This window comes from Strix uralensis, chromosome 3 (genome assembly GCF_047716275.1).
Source record: "Strix uralensis isolate ZFMK-TIS-50842 chromosome 3, bStrUra1, whole genome shotgun sequence".
Lineage (NCBI taxonomy): Eukaryota > Metazoa > Chordata > Aves > Strigiformes > Strigidae > Strix > Strix uralensis.
The window spans coordinates 75,212,969-75,232,118 of NC_133974.1; the positions used below are offsets into that span (position 1 = coordinate 75,212,969).

The 19,150-nt window shown below is 38.9% G+C and overlaps 1 protein-coding gene across 5 annotated transcripts in view; it reads left to right on the plus strand.

Annotated features, from left to right (window-relative positions):
* The first annotated feature begins 1,306 nt into the window (after positions 1 to 1,306).
* The window catches only part of SHPRH (SNF2 histone linker PHD RING helicase), a 56,393-nt gene continuing 38,549 nt past the window's right edge, over positions 1,307 to 19,150 (plus strand). For 3 of the 5 annotated variants that reach the window (XR_012628176.1, XM_074862923.1, XM_074862926.1), the window contains exons 1-10: positions 1,307 to 1,454; positions 3,696 to 4,365; positions 4,762 to 4,891; positions 9,916 to 10,134; positions 10,456 to 10,534; positions 11,337 to 11,487; positions 13,274 to 13,379; positions 13,883 to 14,139; positions 14,343 to 15,035; positions 18,210 to 18,461. Coding sequence is in view for 4 of the 5 variants with exons in the window: in XM_074862923.1 (XP_074719024.1) it covers positions 3,727 to 4,365; positions 4,762 to 4,891; positions 9,916 to 10,134; positions 10,456 to 10,534; positions 11,337 to 11,487; positions 13,274 to 13,379; positions 13,883 to 14,139; positions 14,343 to 15,035; positions 18,210 to 18,461 (2,526 nt within the window). In the remaining variant the exon portion in view is untranslated. Of the gene's footprint in view, positions 1,455 to 1,721; positions 2,307 to 3,695; positions 4,366 to 4,761; positions 4,892 to 9,915; positions 10,135 to 10,455; positions 10,535 to 11,336; positions 11,488 to 13,273; positions 13,380 to 13,882; positions 14,140 to 14,342; positions 15,036 to 18,209; positions 18,462 to 19,150 lie in introns of those variants that run through there. The other 2 variants (XM_074862924.1, XM_074862925.1) reach the window with 2 other exon arrangements.

Below are 19,150 nucleotides of genomic sequence, written 5' to 3' on the forward strand. Positions count from 1 at the left end.
TACACGAGAGTGCCTTCCCTTTTGTCTCTGTTCTGCAGTAATTTACTGTTGTAACATAGGACTGAGTGATGATTTTTGAGTGATTTTTCATATAGGAATGCCAAATGCTCACGTAGCAAACTAAACACTGTAAATTAAACCAGGCAAACCACCACGGCATAAGGGCCAACACTCTGAAGGCTCCTTTCTCTAATGTACACCACAGTTTTGAGTGGCTCCACTGAACCCACAGGAGCCTTACACTTCCAAAAGGGCTGAAAATGGTGGAAAATTAGACACGGACAAGTAATTAATTTATTTGTAAAGACTAACAAATGGTTGAAAGGATTGCTGTATGAAAAAACTACCACCTTCTTATTGTAAATGGCCTTCCAATTTCTGTATTTACAGCTCTTTTAAGTCCCCAGTGTGGATCTGCGTATTTCACAAGAAGATAAATGTTTTCATAGTTTTAACTGACACGGTATTTTTCATTAAAAATTCATTGGACTAATTTTGCCTTTTTGCACTGTTAATTGCCCAGAAATCCACTTTTAAATCACTCTTGTCACATGACTTAACAGACCTTTGGGTGCCTCTCTTTTCTCTCAGTGCTTCACCTCATGGATTGCATCAAGGTTTCCACCATCACCACTATTTTGAGAAATCATTTCTCAGAGTCACCTTTTCCCATGTGTGATTGGCCACGGAAACAAGACAGCACCTTCTCTGCTCTACGGGTTTCTAAACCCAGTAAAACTTTTTAAAGCAATGTGAGCACTGCTGGTGCAAGTACTTGTGCTTAAAGTCACTCGAGACAAAAGGCTTTCAGTAGTTTCCCCCCAGGTGGACTTTCTTCCATCACCCCTCACACGAACACCTGAGTAGAGACTTGAAACGCCCCACAAAGCCCGTGTGAGGTTTTCACCTACCCAAGACCCTCCAGCCTCGTTCTTCAGGGGCGTAACCCGCACCCTTCCCGCCCCGCCCGCTTCACTCCGTCGGAAGGCTTTGCTTAGAAGAGACGGACCGACCCCGCGGCCTCGGGCTGACACACGGACCCGCCACACGGACCCGCCACACCGCCCCTGCGCCCGCCGCCAATCCCGCTGCAGCCTCGTTCCGGTCCCCCTTCAGCCACGCCCCACTGAGGGCGAACGGCCTTTTCCCCGCCCCCTCGCCCCGGGGCAACGTCTGCGCCTGCGCCACCCGTTGCTTTTTCCGCCGGCGGGGGGGGCGGGGACAACTGTCACCTTCCTCAGAGCCCATTGGCCGCCGGCCGGGCCAGGGCGGGTGCGCGCGCATCCCCGTGCCCGCCTCCCCCCGCGCTGCCCGGGCGGTCCTTCCGACTCCGCCGGCGGCCGAGGGGTCGCCAGCTCCCCGCCCCCTCCTCCCTGCCGCCGAGCGGGGGGACCTGCCCCGCGCGGGGAAGGAGCCGCGGCCGCCAGGGCAGCCGCAGCGGCGTTACCCCTTCGGTACGTTGGTGGCGGTCGGCTCCGCTCCCCCTCCCTCCCCTAGCCCGTGCGGCTCCAGGGGCCGCGGCGGCGGGCCGCCCCGCCATGCCCCCCGCTTCCCCGCTGGGCTCGGGAGGCCGGTGGCCGGCCAGTCTGCCTGCCTGCCCGTCTGCCTGCCTGCCCGCTCGCCCGGCGACCTCCTGGCTGCAGCGCGGCGGGGCGGCCTTGCCGCGGTCGGCTGCGGTGTGGCGGTACGGCCGCGGCGGGGCTGGGCGGCCCGGGGGCCTGGGCGGGTGCCCTCGGGGGCGGGAGGTGCCCCGGGCCGGCCGCTCGCTCCTCGCCTGGCCGCAGGGGCCGCGCGGTGACTGGGGGGTTGCGGCAGTGGGCAGGCGCTCCGCAGCCTCCTTGGGCTCTCCGGTGGCAGGTGTCGCGGGAGGTGAGGCACGGACTGCGCAGGGGAGCACTCGCTCCTTCGCGAGTTTCAAGAAACTTTCCTCGTTAGGGACAACGAGATCTGCCCGCGTCCTGCCGGGGGGCGGCAGCGGCATCGGGGGGGGCACACCCGCCGGCCGCTCGGTGTCGCGACTGCGGGGCTAAAGCGCGGCTGCTCCCCAGGCCCCAGGGGTAGCGCGGGCATCGGCGCCGTGTTACCTCTCCAGACCGCCACGGGATCCTTCAGGGGCTCCTGTTTGCAGCCTTGTTGCTTCACGTTGTAGATACCGGCGTTTCCCGGCCGTAGGGGTTTTAAACGGATCCGCTCGAACAGAGCCGTTCTCTAGTTTGTGCATCGGAGTGTGATGCTGAAGGTGGTGTGCACATGCAGACCTGGTGACGCAGGAACCCTGCTTTCTTTGGTTTAAGTGCAATGTTATGGTACGTGTGCTCGCCGTTGGGGTTTGCTTCATTTACTGTCAGCAACACTCCGTGTGCATGAGTAGTATTTTGAAAAACTCACGTTTCCTTAATTCTGTTGCGTTTGAAATTCAAACATAGCAAGATTTATATATTCCTGAATGTTTCTTTTGACTTTCATGAATTATAAAATTTAGGGTTTGTTTGGTTTTTTTCGTAAGACCCTTTTAAAATTATCCAGAATTCTAGGACTTACGCCCTATTCCAGCATAAACCCCTTTAACAATAGGATGTGGGATAGTCGATTTAGTAGTTTAGAATATTTGCCTCTCATCTTCCTACATTACTTCTAAAAGTTGTATGCAGAAGCTGATTAGACATACATACCTAAATATTTTTCTGTCTTTCTTGACAGAGTGCTGTTATATGAGATCATAAATTTATTGCTGTGTTCAGGCTCCTTATAAAAACAGGGGTTTTTTTAATAAAAAAAAAAGGTTACTACTTGCTCGTACTTAAACATGTAGTTTTTGTAGTTATTAGTTTCCCAGATAGTTCTAATATTCTGTAATCTGCCTCTTTATGTGTATTGTTTAGCATGTGTACTTTATTTTTTAATCTTTTATCCACAAAATCTGTTCACTGCCCAGGTCCAGTCAAGGAGTTGGACGTGTGTCTTGACTCAGCTTTGCAATTAGTTAAAATCAATAAGACTGCATTTAGTTTGCTAATTGGTCCCATTGAAATGCACAGTAGAACAAGTAAGGGCTTCTCTGAACTCTGCAAACAGTTTGTATATCCAGGTCCCAGGATGCACAGTTTCCTGTAAAAATGGAGTATTCAATACTAGTAGAAAGGTCATTAGGGACTTCTAAGGACAGAACTTGATAGCTTAGGTTCTAAACTGTATTTTGTGTAATGGCAGCTTCAGACTGGCCCTGTGTCAAGTTTGCTTAAAGTTTCATCTCAATGTAGGCTTTGAAAGGAAGGAAGAGTTTTGTGTATTTTCCCCACACCCACTGCCAAGTCTCCTGTACCTCCTGCACTTTTGTGGAGTTTCTTTCGCCGTCTCCTTCCACCCCCGCCTTTGAGGAATTCCACTGCCTCTTGGTTTTATATCTGTCCCACAAGATTCTGAGTAACAGCTGTGAAATGTAGCATTCTTGTTGATTGCTGTCTAGCAAGATGGTAAGATACAGTACAAGGTAAATGCTTCATGTCCAGCTTTGTGTGATGGCAGAGGGACAGAAGAGGCTCTGTAAAACAAAGTGCCTTTTGAACAGTTAGATTTCTTAGTGCATATGTCAGTGGCCAAACCTTTTGCAAGTTTAGCAGCTACTACACAGTGACATTTCAGTGTAGGCATTTCATTTTTTAATACTTATTGCTGACTAATTTACTTTCTCACAGAGACTGAAAATACTTTTGAGAAAACGACAAAATGAGTAGTCGTCGAAAACGTGCGCCTCCATCAAAAATAGATGAGGAGAAGAAGAAAAAGCTCTGCTGGAATATGCATGAAGACCGGAGAAATGAGGTGATAATGTTAGATGATGAAATGACTAATGAGGACCATGTTCCAGGTCCAAGCACTTCTTCGGCATCCTTCATTATTATAAATGATGATAGCACTGATGATCTCATTCAAAAAGAAGGTAGTGGCTCAAAATCTGTTAGGTTTTTGACAGTTAACGATGAAGATGACTCTTACTCCATCTTGACTCCTGTGTCAGTACAGCTAAACATTATAGTTTTGCCATACCGTGAGGATGGGTCCTGGAAAGCTTTGTTGGGAGAATTTGCTCTTCATCTTCCTTCTGAGCAAATTCTAACTGACGAATTCCATGAAAGGAGCTTTACTTTGATGAGAGGAGACTCTGATGATCACCTGCATGTCTGTGTTCATGAAAGAAGTGAAGAAGAGTACAATAATGAAACAAAAGAATACCTGGGTGGTTATGAACAACGTATTTTGGTGGAACCAACTTTAGGAGGTGAAATGTTGGAAGGGTTGAGATGGCTGCAAAAGAAAAAGATAATTGGCCTCTATCAAAGACCTGGAGAGGTTCAAGCTTTAAAGGTATGGATTCATATATTTGTTTTGCATTTTAAAAGTTCTTTTTTATTTGAAACAGAAAATAAAAACCTCTGAATAACAAAGTCTGGCAGCTACCATATATTTTTATAATGTGATTGAAAATATATAGTTTCTACATGCTTTTGTAAATGTTTTCAGTGTGTTTTTTCTGAAAACTTACTTTTTACTGTGGCATCATTAGTAATGCATTACCCAAAGGAATCATAGAAGCTTTTAACTGCAATGTACTGTATCCTCTATATATAATGACTCTAGTAGATATATCTGTCACTATCTGCTAATTTTCAAAGCACTGTTGTTATTTTCATACTCTTCTGTTTATAATATTCTTGTAATTCTAACAGTTAACTAAATGATAACCATATAACCATTTCACAGGTTGGAATTTATCTTCTGGAAGCTGGGCTAAGTAAACCAGAGTTTCTCAGTGATGGAGGTGGAAGACCCAAAAAAGCTAATCAGCTGATTCAAAAACTCATGGAAAAGTTCTATAGTTTCTTAATTCCAGGTAATGCAATTCAGTTGAATGTTGATGGATAATTTTTGATACTAAAGTGTGTCTATTTTAGGAGTTTTAAATATAAGGTAAACCAGTAAGTTATTCCTGCCACCTGGAGCGACTTTATTTTCAGGGTAATAGTATCAGATAATTCTCTCCATATTATTGTCTGACCATTAATCATATGCTAATTAGTTTGTGGTCAAATTACAGGTGATAATATTTCTTCTCTACAGATAAGGCATTGAGGCACATAGAAATCTGAGTCCTTACCTTTTGGGGAGTAAATACAATTTTCATTGGTTTGTGTGGGTGGTTTGAACAGATCTACAGTAACTTTTCCGAGTCACAAACTGTTTAAAAGAAACAGATGTTAAATTTGGAAAACTTTTGTTCCTAAGTTTGGTGCCTAACACACAAATTTGGTTTATATTGGCAAGCAGTTACAATGTAAACTACTACAAAATGCACCTTTATGACAACTTTAAGAATACACCACTGCAAATTTACAAATCATCATTTTGGAATTGAAGATACATTTGCCAGACTATACTCATTAGTGATACAGATTTTTAGGGTGATCAATGACCACTTTATGGTGTGATGACTTAAACTCAAAAACCACGGTCTTGGACTTGTTCCTGATTGTAGAATGGATTCAAAATGTTAGCTGAAAACTGACTCAATAACAGTGACTGTAACATATACTGAGTTTCAGTATTTTTGCAAACAACAGAAGCCAAGCACCACCTGTATAATTGTAGTTAATCTCAAAAGACAGAATTACATAAAAAATTAGGCAATTTGGTAAATAGAAGCTAAAAGAAAGAGCTACAGAATAAAATCTGTACATCCATGCCCACTGTAAAGAACAGGCGTCCAACTATTGGAAAAGACTTATATAGTCAGAGATATACCAAGAGAAGGGCCAGTATAACTTAAGTATGTGGGGAAGGGAAGATACTGCACACAAGAAGTCATCCTTCAAAAAACTGAAGTAATCTGACTGAAGCAAATTTGTCAGTTTAGGTTTAAGAGCACAATAAAGCAGATCCAGGAAAAAGTCTGAAGAATGAATAGTTTAAGAGATGAATAATAACGTTTTTAAATGCATTAGGAGAAGTAAGTTCTCATAAATGCATTAGAAACAGAATATCTGCCAGAGAATTCATAGACGAGATGACTAAGGCGTGTGAAAGAGTGCTGAAAGTAATGCTATAGCAGGAAGCACAGTTTTCTTCTTTGCATATCTTAGCATTGTGGAAGAGTGGTGGAAAGAGATTGTTTATGGACAAAATGAACAGTGACCTATTTTGAGATCCAAAATTACTTGCTGCTGGAACTTGAAGCATTTGTCTTCAGTACACTAAAGGATAGATTTTTACAGACTATGCGATTCAAGGTAGAGATGAAGAACAACTGAAAGCTTGCAAGCAGACTAGGCAATGGTGATTAAATATAAATTCAATATAGATAAATATGAACTGATGCAGAAGGAAAAAAACCCTTACTTCTCATTAGAAAAAGATTATGTCCTCTTTGTTAACTGTTTCAGCTAGGGTTGTAGTTCAGTAGGTAGGTATATAGCTCGGTAAATGCACTAACTTTGTGTTCAGTGTCAGTCAAACCAAATCAAAGGTAAAGAATTGTCCTGAAAGTATTAGAGAATAAAATGGGATCATTAAACCACTATATGAGTCCATAGTGTGCATTAGGCTATGATTCAAATTAAGAAACAAAGCATGTCACAGAAATGGAAGAGATTTGGGAGGGAAGACCCCTGTAAAGTAGTTACATTTTCTAACAGTTTTTAAGTGTGTACTTTTTGATATAGCATAAAATAATATAGCCTTGATTCTGTGCCGATGAGTGCATTCCTCTTAAGTGTAAGTTGATTTCCATTTCTAACAACTTAGTCTGGGTTTGAATTTCACCTGTTCTTAAACGGAATTAATTGAAAATTTTGTAAAACTGCATGTGAGTATGTATTTTAACATTTGTCAATATCCATCTAAAATGAACTCTACCCAACAACATTCCAAGATGAGGCTTCTTGTTCTCCCCATTGATGAGCAAATTCTTGTGTTGATGGAGGTGTACACAAGGATTTACACAAATAAGGGACATGGCCAATCTGTCCCTACATTTTTATATATTCGTTTTCCTCAATGTACTTGTCCCATTAATGTTCTTCTAGATGGTTTTGAGACGTTGTGGCAGGAATTCCATCTCAAGTTATGGCAAGTGTGGGATAGATGCATTAATGAATCTGCAAGAGTCTCAAAATATTTAATATGCAGAAACTTCATGAGTTTTGAACCTTAATCATAGAGTTAGCCACTTCTTGAGAAATTTGTTTACAGATATTTCTTTTGTTTGCTTTAATAAATAGCTGGTTTTATAATGGCTTGTATCCTGTATCTGCTATTTAATATTACACGTGGCCCTGTGTTGCTTCAGGGAATGTACAGGCATAGATCACTTGTAGATCCACTTACCTGCTTTCTTAGTATGAAAAAGCCTATAGACTTTATAATTTTTTAAAAAAGACTAAAATGTCTGTTTAATCACTGTTTGTTCTAGTGAATGGTAAATGTTTTGGAGTTTGTTTTCCCATAGTGTCATGGAACTATAGTGTGATATACAGTAGCATGGCAATAGCATATACCATTTTCCTTCAGTTTTCTTAAGAATAAATTCTTTGTAGAAAGAGGGTTTTTTGTCTTTTTATGGCATTTTTCAATACCAAATGTGACACAACAAGTTTTCCATTAATCTAGAATAAAGGGGGAAAAGATTAAATTTTCCTTGATGTAGATATCCTTATACAGCAGTCTGGAAACTGCCCTACAGATGAAACAGAAAGATCTTACTGCAGATGCAATAGCTTAACTTTAGTTCAGTTGTTGAAGGAATGAAACAGAACGCTTGATTATGAAACATTCAGAGAAACTGAATTTTTGGTGGTACAATACCATCTGTTTCTCAAAGGTAAAAAGTACTAAGATGAAAGCTATGTAATTAAATTGCATTTTGAAATGGTTGAAAGCATAATTAAATATTCACTGTTTAATAAGTAACTGAGAGGGGTAAATTTCCTTAGCATCCTTTTAAAAATCCATGTGGTACATAAAACCATTTAATCAGGAAAAAAAAAATCTTTCAGAGAATAAACAAAACAAGAAAGGCAACAACAAAACGTATCCAATTATATAAAGAGCCTTTTACTTTACAGTATGTTGTAGCATAATAAATTGACTTCTATGTAAACCAAGTCTATCCAGAATTTTACAGGGTTGCTCCCCTGTAAAATTCTGGATAGACTTGGTTTATATAGAAGTTAATTTATTATACTCTCAAATGTGAGATTTGAAAACTGTTATTTTTAGCAAGTATGGTGATGGGTGTTGTTATAGATCAACTTCATTGATTGGAGTTATACTCTGCAATCATTCTAATTTCTGTGTTCTTTCCATGAAGTGACGAGTGTGTGTGAGAGGATCCCTTGGAACAGTTTCTGTAGTATTTAAAACTACATGCTCTGCTTGGTGCTTTTTGTTTGGCTGGAACATTAATTAACCCCACACGTGCACTCTGATTGCCTTCTTTACAAGTCTTTGTATATACAGTTTTCATGAATTTATAGAAAGTGAATGTTTTTCAGAATTCCCTTTTCCTTTGTGAAGCCCTGGAATTGTTCCGTTGACTTAAAAGGATTAGGGGAGGGCACTGATGGCTGCCTTACATAGGCACATCATTTCCTGCTGTTTGTTTTGGAAACCATTCTTCACCTTCACCATTCATTTGCATGAAAGAAAGTTTTTGCTTTCTGTGGCAGAGAGTCCTAATGGCAGCCTCAAACCTTACTTTAAGGTTAAACTCTCTGTTGTTTGTGCCAGGTACTTCTCATCTTTGTTAGCGTGAGGCACTGTAACTTATAATTTGATTTAATTGTGCCTGCCATTAGATGTTTTCTCTTTTTATCAGTATATTATACTTTTAAATATAACTTAGGGTCACTTTGTGCTGAAAATGCTGTCCTTGACTTGCTTCTAAATTTTTTTTTTTTTTGAGAAAAATTCTGAAAGGTGGCTTTATCTCCAGTACTAGCTAGGGTTAGTATCTTTCTTTGAACTGTAGAGTTTTACAGCTGTTTTATTGGTGTTGGTGCTGATGATTTTAATTTTGAGACCTAAAACACTGTTAAAACTTGTCCTGTAAGTCTTTTGTTCCTTCATCTTATGTCAGTTTCCTAAAATGTTGACCCTTAAATTTTTCATGAATTCTTCTACAGTGCTTGAGTTCTGTGTATGCCCATATACCCAAATTATGTGAAAAATACATAAGCACAAGGCCTTCTTTCCTAGAAGGTAGAAAAGAAAGGTAGGCCTTCTGTCCTAGAGCGTACATAATTCTCTTGAAGTGGGATTTTAATTTCTAAGGTATGCCTTCTCTTAATTTTTGCAGTGATGCAAGTGGTGAGCATTTTGTGTTGTCCTACTGCTACAATCTTCTTATCTAAATGGATAATTTGAAATTAACATGGAAGCTCACTGAAAAGAATCTCCTAGTTGTTTTTTATAATGTTATATTATCAAGGGCTTTATTTCATGAAAAATGTACAAATCCTTCACAACCAATTGTGTTTTTCCCCTTTCTATAAGATCATGGACCCATGTTAACATTTATATCTGAAATGTGAGTTATTTGTGGTTCTGTATCAGTAGGATGTGTTTAGTGGAAGGTCTTCATTAAATGAATAAGGTCTGGTCATTCTACCCCTAAATTCTAAAGGAAGAGCTTTGCTGATTATGGTTAGCTCTGTAATCACCGTAGCATGTTAATCTTAACTTTCAGGAAAGTGCTCATTGTTTGCTACTGCTGCTAGCTGAGGCAGGTGCAGTCATGACATATGTTTAAGTGACGTTTTGCTTTCATACTTAGTGTTAACTAAATATGTTGCAGCAAAATTAAGTGAAATGTTGACGAAAGTTGATTGGTAATGTGTGTTTCAAATGACTTGGTGTGTGCAGATGAGCTGGAGGAAGATGAGGAAGAATCTGACATGGAACTAGAGCGACAAAATATTGAAGAGCTTTATGACTTTGTAAGGCACACCCATCAGGAGGATATCCAGTCCCTGAGAGAAGATGTGCAGCATCCTGCATTAATTCCTATTCTGAGGCCGTACCAAAGCGAGGCTGTGAACTGGATGCTTCACCGAGAGAATCTCACAAGCACTTCAAGCAGTGGCAAGTATATGGGTCTGGAAAACTTGCGTAGTTGAGGAAAGTGACATTGTATTGTCAGCAGTAATATTTTCTTGCTGTTTGATTAGAAGCTTTGTTAATTATTTCATTACTATTTTTATAAAAGTTGCTGTTTGGGTAGTAAACTAAATGATGAACGAAACCTTGCTGAACAGCAGTTGATGTATCTTGTTGGTCATGAAGCAGTGTGGAGGTAGATGTCTGCTTTTTGTTTTTAAATGCAACAGTAAGGCTGAACAATTCTAAGCAGTGTGCTATCTATAGAGAAACCTCGTAGTAGTAACATGAACTCTTTCTCCGTAGAAAATGCACTGCACTTCTTATGGCGGGAGGTCATCGCTCTGGATGGAGTAAAAATCTACTATAATCCATTTACTGGCTGGTATGTTTTTATAGTTATGTCTGAGAACACCTCAAGGTTGTACTTTGTGAAAACCTTATTGACAGCTTTTACCTGGAGGATAGTCCATAACTGTCATCACTGTTCTAATTCTTTAGTTGCTATTTTTAATTCGGAGGGAAAAAAAAAAAAGGCAAACTGGAGTACGTAACGCACAGGTAAATACATAAATCTCAAGTTGAAAATATAATTCTTAAAGCTTATTTAAAAAAAAATTCAATGCAAATTTGTGATTTTAAGATTAATATTTTTTTAAATTAGAACGTCAGAGGCTTCAACGTTCTAGTCCAACATTTTTAATAAGGCAGTATAATGCTTTTTATTAATGCTGGGTATTGCATTGCTAGTTCTGTTGCACTTTTCTCATTAATTTGGTTAGAATAGAACCTTTTGCTAGTTTGCTTTTTTTTCCCTCTATAACTTTCAGATCTTTAACACATGTGAATATAAATATATTTCACTTTTTGGAGACTAATGTTATAGTGTTATAACATTATATATAGCATATATAACATATAACATATATATGCTATAGTGACAAGGCTAGGCCTGTTAGGAGGGCAAAAAATCCAAAAACTGGCATACATATTCATCTTGGTCAGGTTTGTACATGCAAAAAGCTTGCCAACTTTTGTCAATCTCAGTTTATCTAGTAAAAGCTATTGTCTCACCTGACAAACTTTTCCTTGCTGAAGCTATGCTCTGTGTGTCCCTGAACATGTGCTTCTCTGTCACACCATTCTGTAGTTACTGACTTTCATTTGGGAATGTACTTGAATTTTAGTATTATCCGTGAATATCCAGTTGCTGGACCCCAGTGGCCTGGAGGTATTTTGGCAGATGAAATGGGTCTTGGAAAAACAGTAGAAGTGTTGGCTCTTATTCTGACTCATACCCGACCAGACATTAAACAAGATGATCTGACATTACCTGAGGTAAGAAAACCAGGATAAGATTTAGTACGAAGAAAATACTTTTCAGAATTAAAGGGAATACGCTGCTTGAGTTTATTGCTTGGTTTAATCCATCTTTAAATCTGGACTTCTGTAAAAGCACAGTGAAAGTTTTTGCTTTGTAGGATGTTGATACTTGGTGGCATAAAGAGTGGAATGGTTGCATGAGAAGCAAGTGATAGTTCGCCATTGTTGAAGGGTGTTAGCAGGCAACTGTGCTGTTAATAGGATGTTGGTAGTTCACACGAACTCCAGGAGTGTATAAATATATAAATTAGTCTACTATGTTGGAAATCATTCTTCCCTTCCCTTCATTGTATCGATGAGTATCAAACATCCATTAAATGTGCGTTCTGACCTAAAATAGGGACGACTTAAACTCGGTGAATAAAGATTTCTGTTCCCCTTCTATTTCATATAATAAATGGGCTTATTTAGCAGCAGTTTTCCATCTTTCCACTTTCCTTGTCATGCATCCTGGTGAAAACTTAGTACATTCACTAAAACCAAAACTTCTGTCTGGTGGGAGAGAACCTTCATCCTTAAGTAAACTCTTACCACTTCTATGGGTTCCATCCTTTTGAATTCACAGCAGCTCATTTCAGTGTACGTGTGTTCGTAATGATCTCCAGCCTGCTTGTATTTTTATCAATTAAAAAGACCCAGTTCCCAGAGAATAAGATTCTTCTGAAATTTATCAGAGGGTCAGCACTGAGGAGTGTGAAGAGGGAAGTATTAGCACTAAAGCATCTGGATATCAGCTGGCAAAATAGCTAGAGACCATAGCTTTTAGAGAGCTGGAGTTATGAAACTGTTTCATTATATGAATAGTTGGGACAGACATCTTAGCTAATATTTTGAGATCTTTATGAACAGAATTATGTATGACATTGCCTGTGGTTAAGAGGCATTATTTCACTCATCCAGAAGGCCTCTTGTCATCTGCATTTTTCTTGTCTTCAAATATAGAATGTCTTTGTGTGATGTGCTGAAAAAAAAAAACCTGAACCAGAAGTGTTTTATTCCAGCAGAGTTTCTCGATGAGTCCTGGCTTGTGTAAGCCAATGTCAGAGTTACTCCCAAGTATTTCAGCTCACTGTGGGGCTCAGTGTCTGGAGTTTCGTTGCAGTTACTGTTAAGAACTTTGCAAAGCAACCAGTTGGACAGGGCAGAGTCAAGTGTTAATGAATACAGCTATAAAACAGTTAATCATAGGTATATTGGCACTGCATTTGTTCCAGCTTTGGAATTCTTCTTTATATCCTGGTTCTTGAGTATACATCTCTCTGAATTAAATCACTATTCCTGAATCACTAATAATACGAGTAAATTTTTGGGAGTCAGTCCCTAAAAAAAGAAGCTTACTTGTAAGTAACAACTAACTAGGACTTTTCAATCTATATTGCTTACATCCTTTTGTGTTTCTAGCTATATATTAAATATGTATTTTCCTCGCCCTATCAGTAACCTAGAGCACTTAGAGCTGTAGATTCCTGCAGCTTAATTTTGAAACAGTGGAGGACCCAAGCAGCTTGCAGGGCTGCTCCTTCTGTTATCAGCACAGGGTGCTGAACACCATTTGCTGAGAAACTGAACTGAATGGGATATCACTGTGTACGTTAAAAATGAGTTATCTGAGCAAATTGGTGAGATCAGAGCACACATCTATAGCAGCTCATGTTTACTTTCATATGTGGAAAGGTCAATGAAGTTCAGAATTGCTGTGAAGAGACATGACTCAATAACTATTAAATGTTGTCTGCATTAGGGTAAGCTTGTGAACTTCTTTGTTCCACCTCAACCTTTAGAAGGAAATAAAAAGAAAAAAACAAGGGAAATGGAGCTTAAGTTGAAGGAAAAAATACAGTATCCCAGTAAGTATTTCTGATTACTTTTTTTAAACACATTTTGCTTTTGTTATAAGTCCTATATTGGCTACTGACTTGAGTGCAAGGCTACTCTTCACTTCAGCAGAATGAAATGATTCTTTTGCTGAGCTCTGTGATGTAGGATTGCATGCTGCAGACAAGTGATCCACACTTTTACGTTACCAAATCAGATCTCTGTGCCACCGAACTCCCATGTAACTAAAGGTGGTTGTAAGAGAGTTTATGCATTTAACTGAAATATACTGTCTTTTTATAAGCTTCAGTAAGAAAATTGAGTGGCTTATTATATTGCTACTCAATACTGTCTTAGAATCACTGAAAAATAGCGATTTGTAGGGCTACCTCAAGTAAAGCATTGTCGAAACTGCTCCCTGTTTTTTTGCATTTTTCAGATGAACACAGTGTTTAGTTTCCTTAATATGCATTCTCTGAGGTTACTTTCCTTTTATTCGAGCTGTAAGGTTTTTTTGCTTTTATTCTACCTATAGGCTTACGAGTGATGATATTAGCAGCTGTAAAGGAAATGAATGTGAAGAAAGGAGCATCCATTATTGCAATATTTAAGTACATCAGTGCTATATATAGGTATGACATACAGAGAAATAGACGGCTTCTCAAAAGAACTCTAGAAAAATTAATTGCAGAAAAAGTAGTAGAGCAAGTCAAAGGACATGGTCTGGCTGGGTCTTTCAAGCTGGGGAAGAATTACAAGGAACAGAAGAAGCGAGAAAGAACCAAAGAGCAGGTAAAACATGCTGCAGGGGCTGGCAAATGTATTGTTCTTACTGTAGGGCTGTCTTTTAAACACTGGTAAACATTAACTAAATCCTCAAACTGGAAACTGATATAAAAATCTTTGTCTTGATGTGTTTATACATTAAAAAAAAAAAACCAAAAACAAAAAAGTGAGAAGAAAGTCTGACATTCTTGGTTAATTTTACTTTGTAGATAGCAAGAACTTCAGAAAGCATTCAAAAGAAACAGTTGATGGATGCTAAAACTCAAACCAAAGAATCAAGAAATAGTGATGTCACTTCTGAAAATGTCCTTAAAACCCCTTTACGGGTTGATATTGCCATGGAAGAACATGATTATTGTACAACTAGCAAAAATAACAGGAAATCTGAAGTAGATCCTGAGAAGTCTGTAAAGGAGAATAATGTTCAGCAGGAAGCTGTGGTCCCAAAGTCTGATTTGCATGGCAGCCTCCTTGTCTCCAGTGATGTGAGCAGTCATCCTGATTTTGATGTTTCTACAACTGCAGCTGATGTTCAGCAGGAAGTCCCAAAGGACGAGCCTTCACATGCCCAAGAACATGCCAGCAGTAGTGTACAGCATACCAGTTCTGTGTTTCCATTTAACACCTCTGAATACCGTTTTGAATGCATCTGTGGTGAGCTTGGGTTGGCTGACTATAAAGCTCGTGTGCAGTGCCTGAAATGTTATTTATGGCAGCATGCAGAATGTGTAAACTACAAAGAGGAAAACCTGAAGATCAAGCCCTTCTACTGTCCCCATTGCCTTGTGGCAATGAAACCAGTTTCCACAGGAGCAACACTGATAATTTCTCCGAGTTCTATTTGTCATCAGTGGGTAGATGAGATCAACAGGCATGTAAGATCATCTTCTCTTCGAGTTCTGGTAAGATTAAATAGCTTCATATTCTGGGGAGTTACTTTATCAAGGCTCAGGGCTTCCTGTCTGACACTCTGTATCACATAAAGTTCAGAGTTTCTTTGTCCTCTGTGTCAGAATTCTACATTTCTTGCTATTAGACCTATGCTTTGGCACCACATGGTGTATTTGTGTCCTAGAAAGAGTCTGCATTTAGTTCTTCATTCTTAACTTAGTTGATCACTACGAGATGATACAGTGGACTAGATATCTTCATGAAATGGAATAAAATTTTGAGCAGTTTCAACAACAGGTGATTTCAGAGAGGGAAGGCTGTTTGTGTGTGGTTTTTTTTTCTGAAAGATTACTGTGGAACTTAGGCCTAACTATAGGTGTTTTGGCAGTGTGAAGTCTCACTGTACGTTTGCACCTAACCAGCTTTCTGACAGTTGCTTCTCATTTTGTTCTAGATAAAAACAAATGTTTTGGTAGGTAAAGAGTGTACTTTTGAATGCTGGTTCACAGGCTTTACAAAAGAAGTCTTGGGCCTCGGTGTTTACTGAGAATAACACCATTACAACTTGGGCGTTCTCTATAATATCTGCCATATTTATTAGGATGTTGCTTATCTGGAGACCTTGTATTGTCCCTTTGCTTGATTTCTAATAGCTCTATCACTAAAATAAACTTAATTATAGATATAATAACTATGGCTATACAGGATTATTTTAAATATAGTTACAAGGGTAGCCATTGTCTCTTATTAATGATGTAGTCAAGTTTTGTCCTTCATATTTTTAGTAGGCAGGAACCTTTGTAATGGCAAAGTGCTTTGAGAACCCTTATATTTTGAATAAAATAACAGTAGTAGTAGTAGATTCATAGGGAGTAAGCCTTGTATTCAGGGATATGTCTGATACCTTCAGCTATCCTGCATAGATGCCCAATGTGTAAATGAATTCTAGGCCTCCAGTAAGGCATTTGTGTGAGCAGTCTAATTAGCTTTAGTGCAGCAACTAACAAATGTGTAAAACTTGCACAGTTTTCATCGGAACCAGTCCAAGTTTTATACCAGCTTTGATGAAAACTGTCAGAAATAGATTTACATGGTAACAGTAAAATAGCTTAAATACTGAATGTCAGTACTTTAAGCTGTGTGACACCTTCCATTCTAAGACACTGTTTTCATTTTGTTTTAACTGCCAACTGTAAGTCATCCAGACTGGCTTTCAGTGTTGCTTCAAAATGAAAATTTGTTTTTTTCTGTAAAATCAAAATGAAAATACTGCGGATGTTTCAAAGAACCATTTTCCCATGTTAACAGGTTTTGCATTGCATGTGAAGGGTGTTTTTTATTCTTCCAACTGCTTACAACCCATGGGAAATTCTTAATGGTTTTATGTAATAGAACAAGAAATTAAAATTTATCAGTAGGTCTTGCTTTGTGGCAGGTTGTCTTTTCCTGCTGCTGTGAAAACAACCAAAACTTGGCCAAGTTATAAACCTCCGTAAAATCTGTTCATGAATACTTGGAAGAGATCATTAGACTTTGACAGCTATTTTTTAATTAACAGTTGTTCTGGTGAGCATGCTCCTTCTTTTCTTTTTTCCTCCTCCCGTTCTCCTTTAGTTCATGTGCATTGACCTGATTGCACGTGGTTTGTTGTCACACTCAGGCTGAACAGAAATTTTCTACCAGTGTTTCTTTCAGTTGACAGAAATACTGTTGCCATATGCACAAATGTAGAAGATTATTATTACTGGAAGGAAAAGTACAGTAAGGGTGAAATTAACAGTGAAATTGTATGCTGATCATCAAGGGGTAAAGGAAAATCAAAGGTTTTATAGTTACCTTAGTTTTGGTATTTTTAACTATTAGTTGCATGAATTAACATTAAAGTTTGTGACACTGAGGGACTGGCAGGACTGTGGGGTTTTTTTTCTTAAAAGTGTTTGTAGGTAGTTGCAGGTAAGAATTAGACCATCTTGTTCAGTGTTTATATAATTATGAACTCACAGAATGAGAGAGGAATAGGAAGGTGCTGCCTATTTGAAGATGACACTAGAACGTAGATTCTTTCTAGAAAAGATAGGGGTATTCCTCTATTTTAGTGTTGTGATTAATATTAATAGATAAGTGGTAAGAAGTAGCTGATGATAAAATTCTTAAAGTAAGCAATGGATGCCTGTAATTTTGAAGTAGGTTCCTGAGGTAAATTGGAAGCAAGAGGCAAAGTTTGTATGAGAAGGAAAAAGGCAATTGATATATAGCTCTGGTAATAATTGCTTTTCGTAGATAGAAGTCCTGGAAATTAGAAAACACTCCTATTTTAAAAATATTTTTTGATGTTGTGCTATACCACACATTATTTGAAATTTTAACATGTTTTGGTATTTTAAGTATATTGGGACTCAGAACACGTACTGTATTTTCTTTAGATATAGAATGCTACTGTAGGGAAGCATATAGCGAAATGTTTGGATTAGCTTGTTAACTTCCTTATTTAAACTGCTGTATGTTTCCGAAAGGGTTATGCTTAAAATAATGAGGGAGATAAGAAAAATACTACAGGTATTAGAACAAATGTCATTATGAAAGGTTTAGAATAATACTCTGTTGGTGCACAGGGATTGTTTCTTACTAGGGTATTCTTTCTATTTCATGAGTCTCTGTAGGAATCCTTTTTGTAGATAAAACATTACCCAGAGTATAATTTCTTTTTTTAAAATACTTTGCATATTTCTCTCTTTGCCTAATCATCCATGAAACTCTTGGGGCGGTGGGGAGAAAGCCAGTACATCTACAGTAAAGGAGAGGACAGAACATAACACTGACTTACGTAATGTTGCTCTGTGCAGCATTATAGAATATTTAATCTTGCATACGACTTGCAACAGATAACTGTTGTAGCAAATATGGAAGTCTTATTTTCTTCAAAGGAGAAAAACAATAGTGTTTTGCAAAGATATAAATACTTAAGAATTTTGCATCAATATCTCTATTGCATTTGTTATGGTACTTGTATGGATTTCCCACCATGCTACTGTATGAATACAGGTTTTATGAATGATTTCGTATTATATGAGGAATACATCTAAAAGCACGCATGTATTAAGCTATACTGGTATTTTTGCATTTTTCTTAAAGTGTCTCTTACCTTTGTTCTTTGGTGTTGTGCTACTGAATACAAATCTGTGCAGGTGTATCAAGGTGTGAAGAAGCATGGCTTTTTGCAGCCACACATGTTGGCAGAGCAGGAGGTGGTTATCACCACATACGATGTCCTTCGCACTGAACTGAACTATGTAGATATACCCCACAGTAACAGCGAGGATGGGCGTCGTTTCAGGAACCAGAAGCGGTACATGGCCATCCCGAGCCCCTTAGTAGCAGTGGAGTGGTGGAGGATCTGCCTTGATGAAGCACAAATGGTTGAATGCACTACTGCAAAGGTATGACATTCCCAGTTATGCATTTATTTAACTTGAAAAGGTTTTGACAAGCTTATTTTAAATAATACAATAGACTTCCCTTTACCCCTCTTAACGTTCAGTGCACTCAGGTAATTTGTCCTTGTAGGTTGTTCTTTAGAAGTGAATTTCCTGTTGGAGATACTTACTATTAAATGGTTCTCTTGTTGAAATTTTGGCAGGCTGTGAAGTATATCCAGCTCAAAAAATACTTAATCTATACCGACAGTTTAAAGAACTAGGTCATCATGTTGTATATGGTGTTTGATAGTTTCAAACAAGACACTAGCCTGTTCAGTGACAAGGTTCAGAGGCATAGATGTGTCCTTTGGGTCTAGAAGCTAAAATAGTCAGCAGTGTGTCTGCAGACTCTAGGGCTGCAGTCTGCAGGGGGAGATTATTTTAATTAGTATTCATCCAGTCTTTTTGCCCAAGACAGGAAGACAAAAAAGCTACTTACATAATGGCTTACAGGTTTTTATTTTTTTTACATACAGTTTCTTCTGCTGTTTGCCTTTTGTGAACCCTTAATTGCACTTAATTCTTTGGAAAAGCGTATGGCTTTTATCAGCTTTCAGTTACCTTCAGAAAAGCTCAATAACTTTGTACACATTTTTATAATATATCGCACCAATGCTGCTTATAGGTCTGCTAATGTTACATACTGAAAA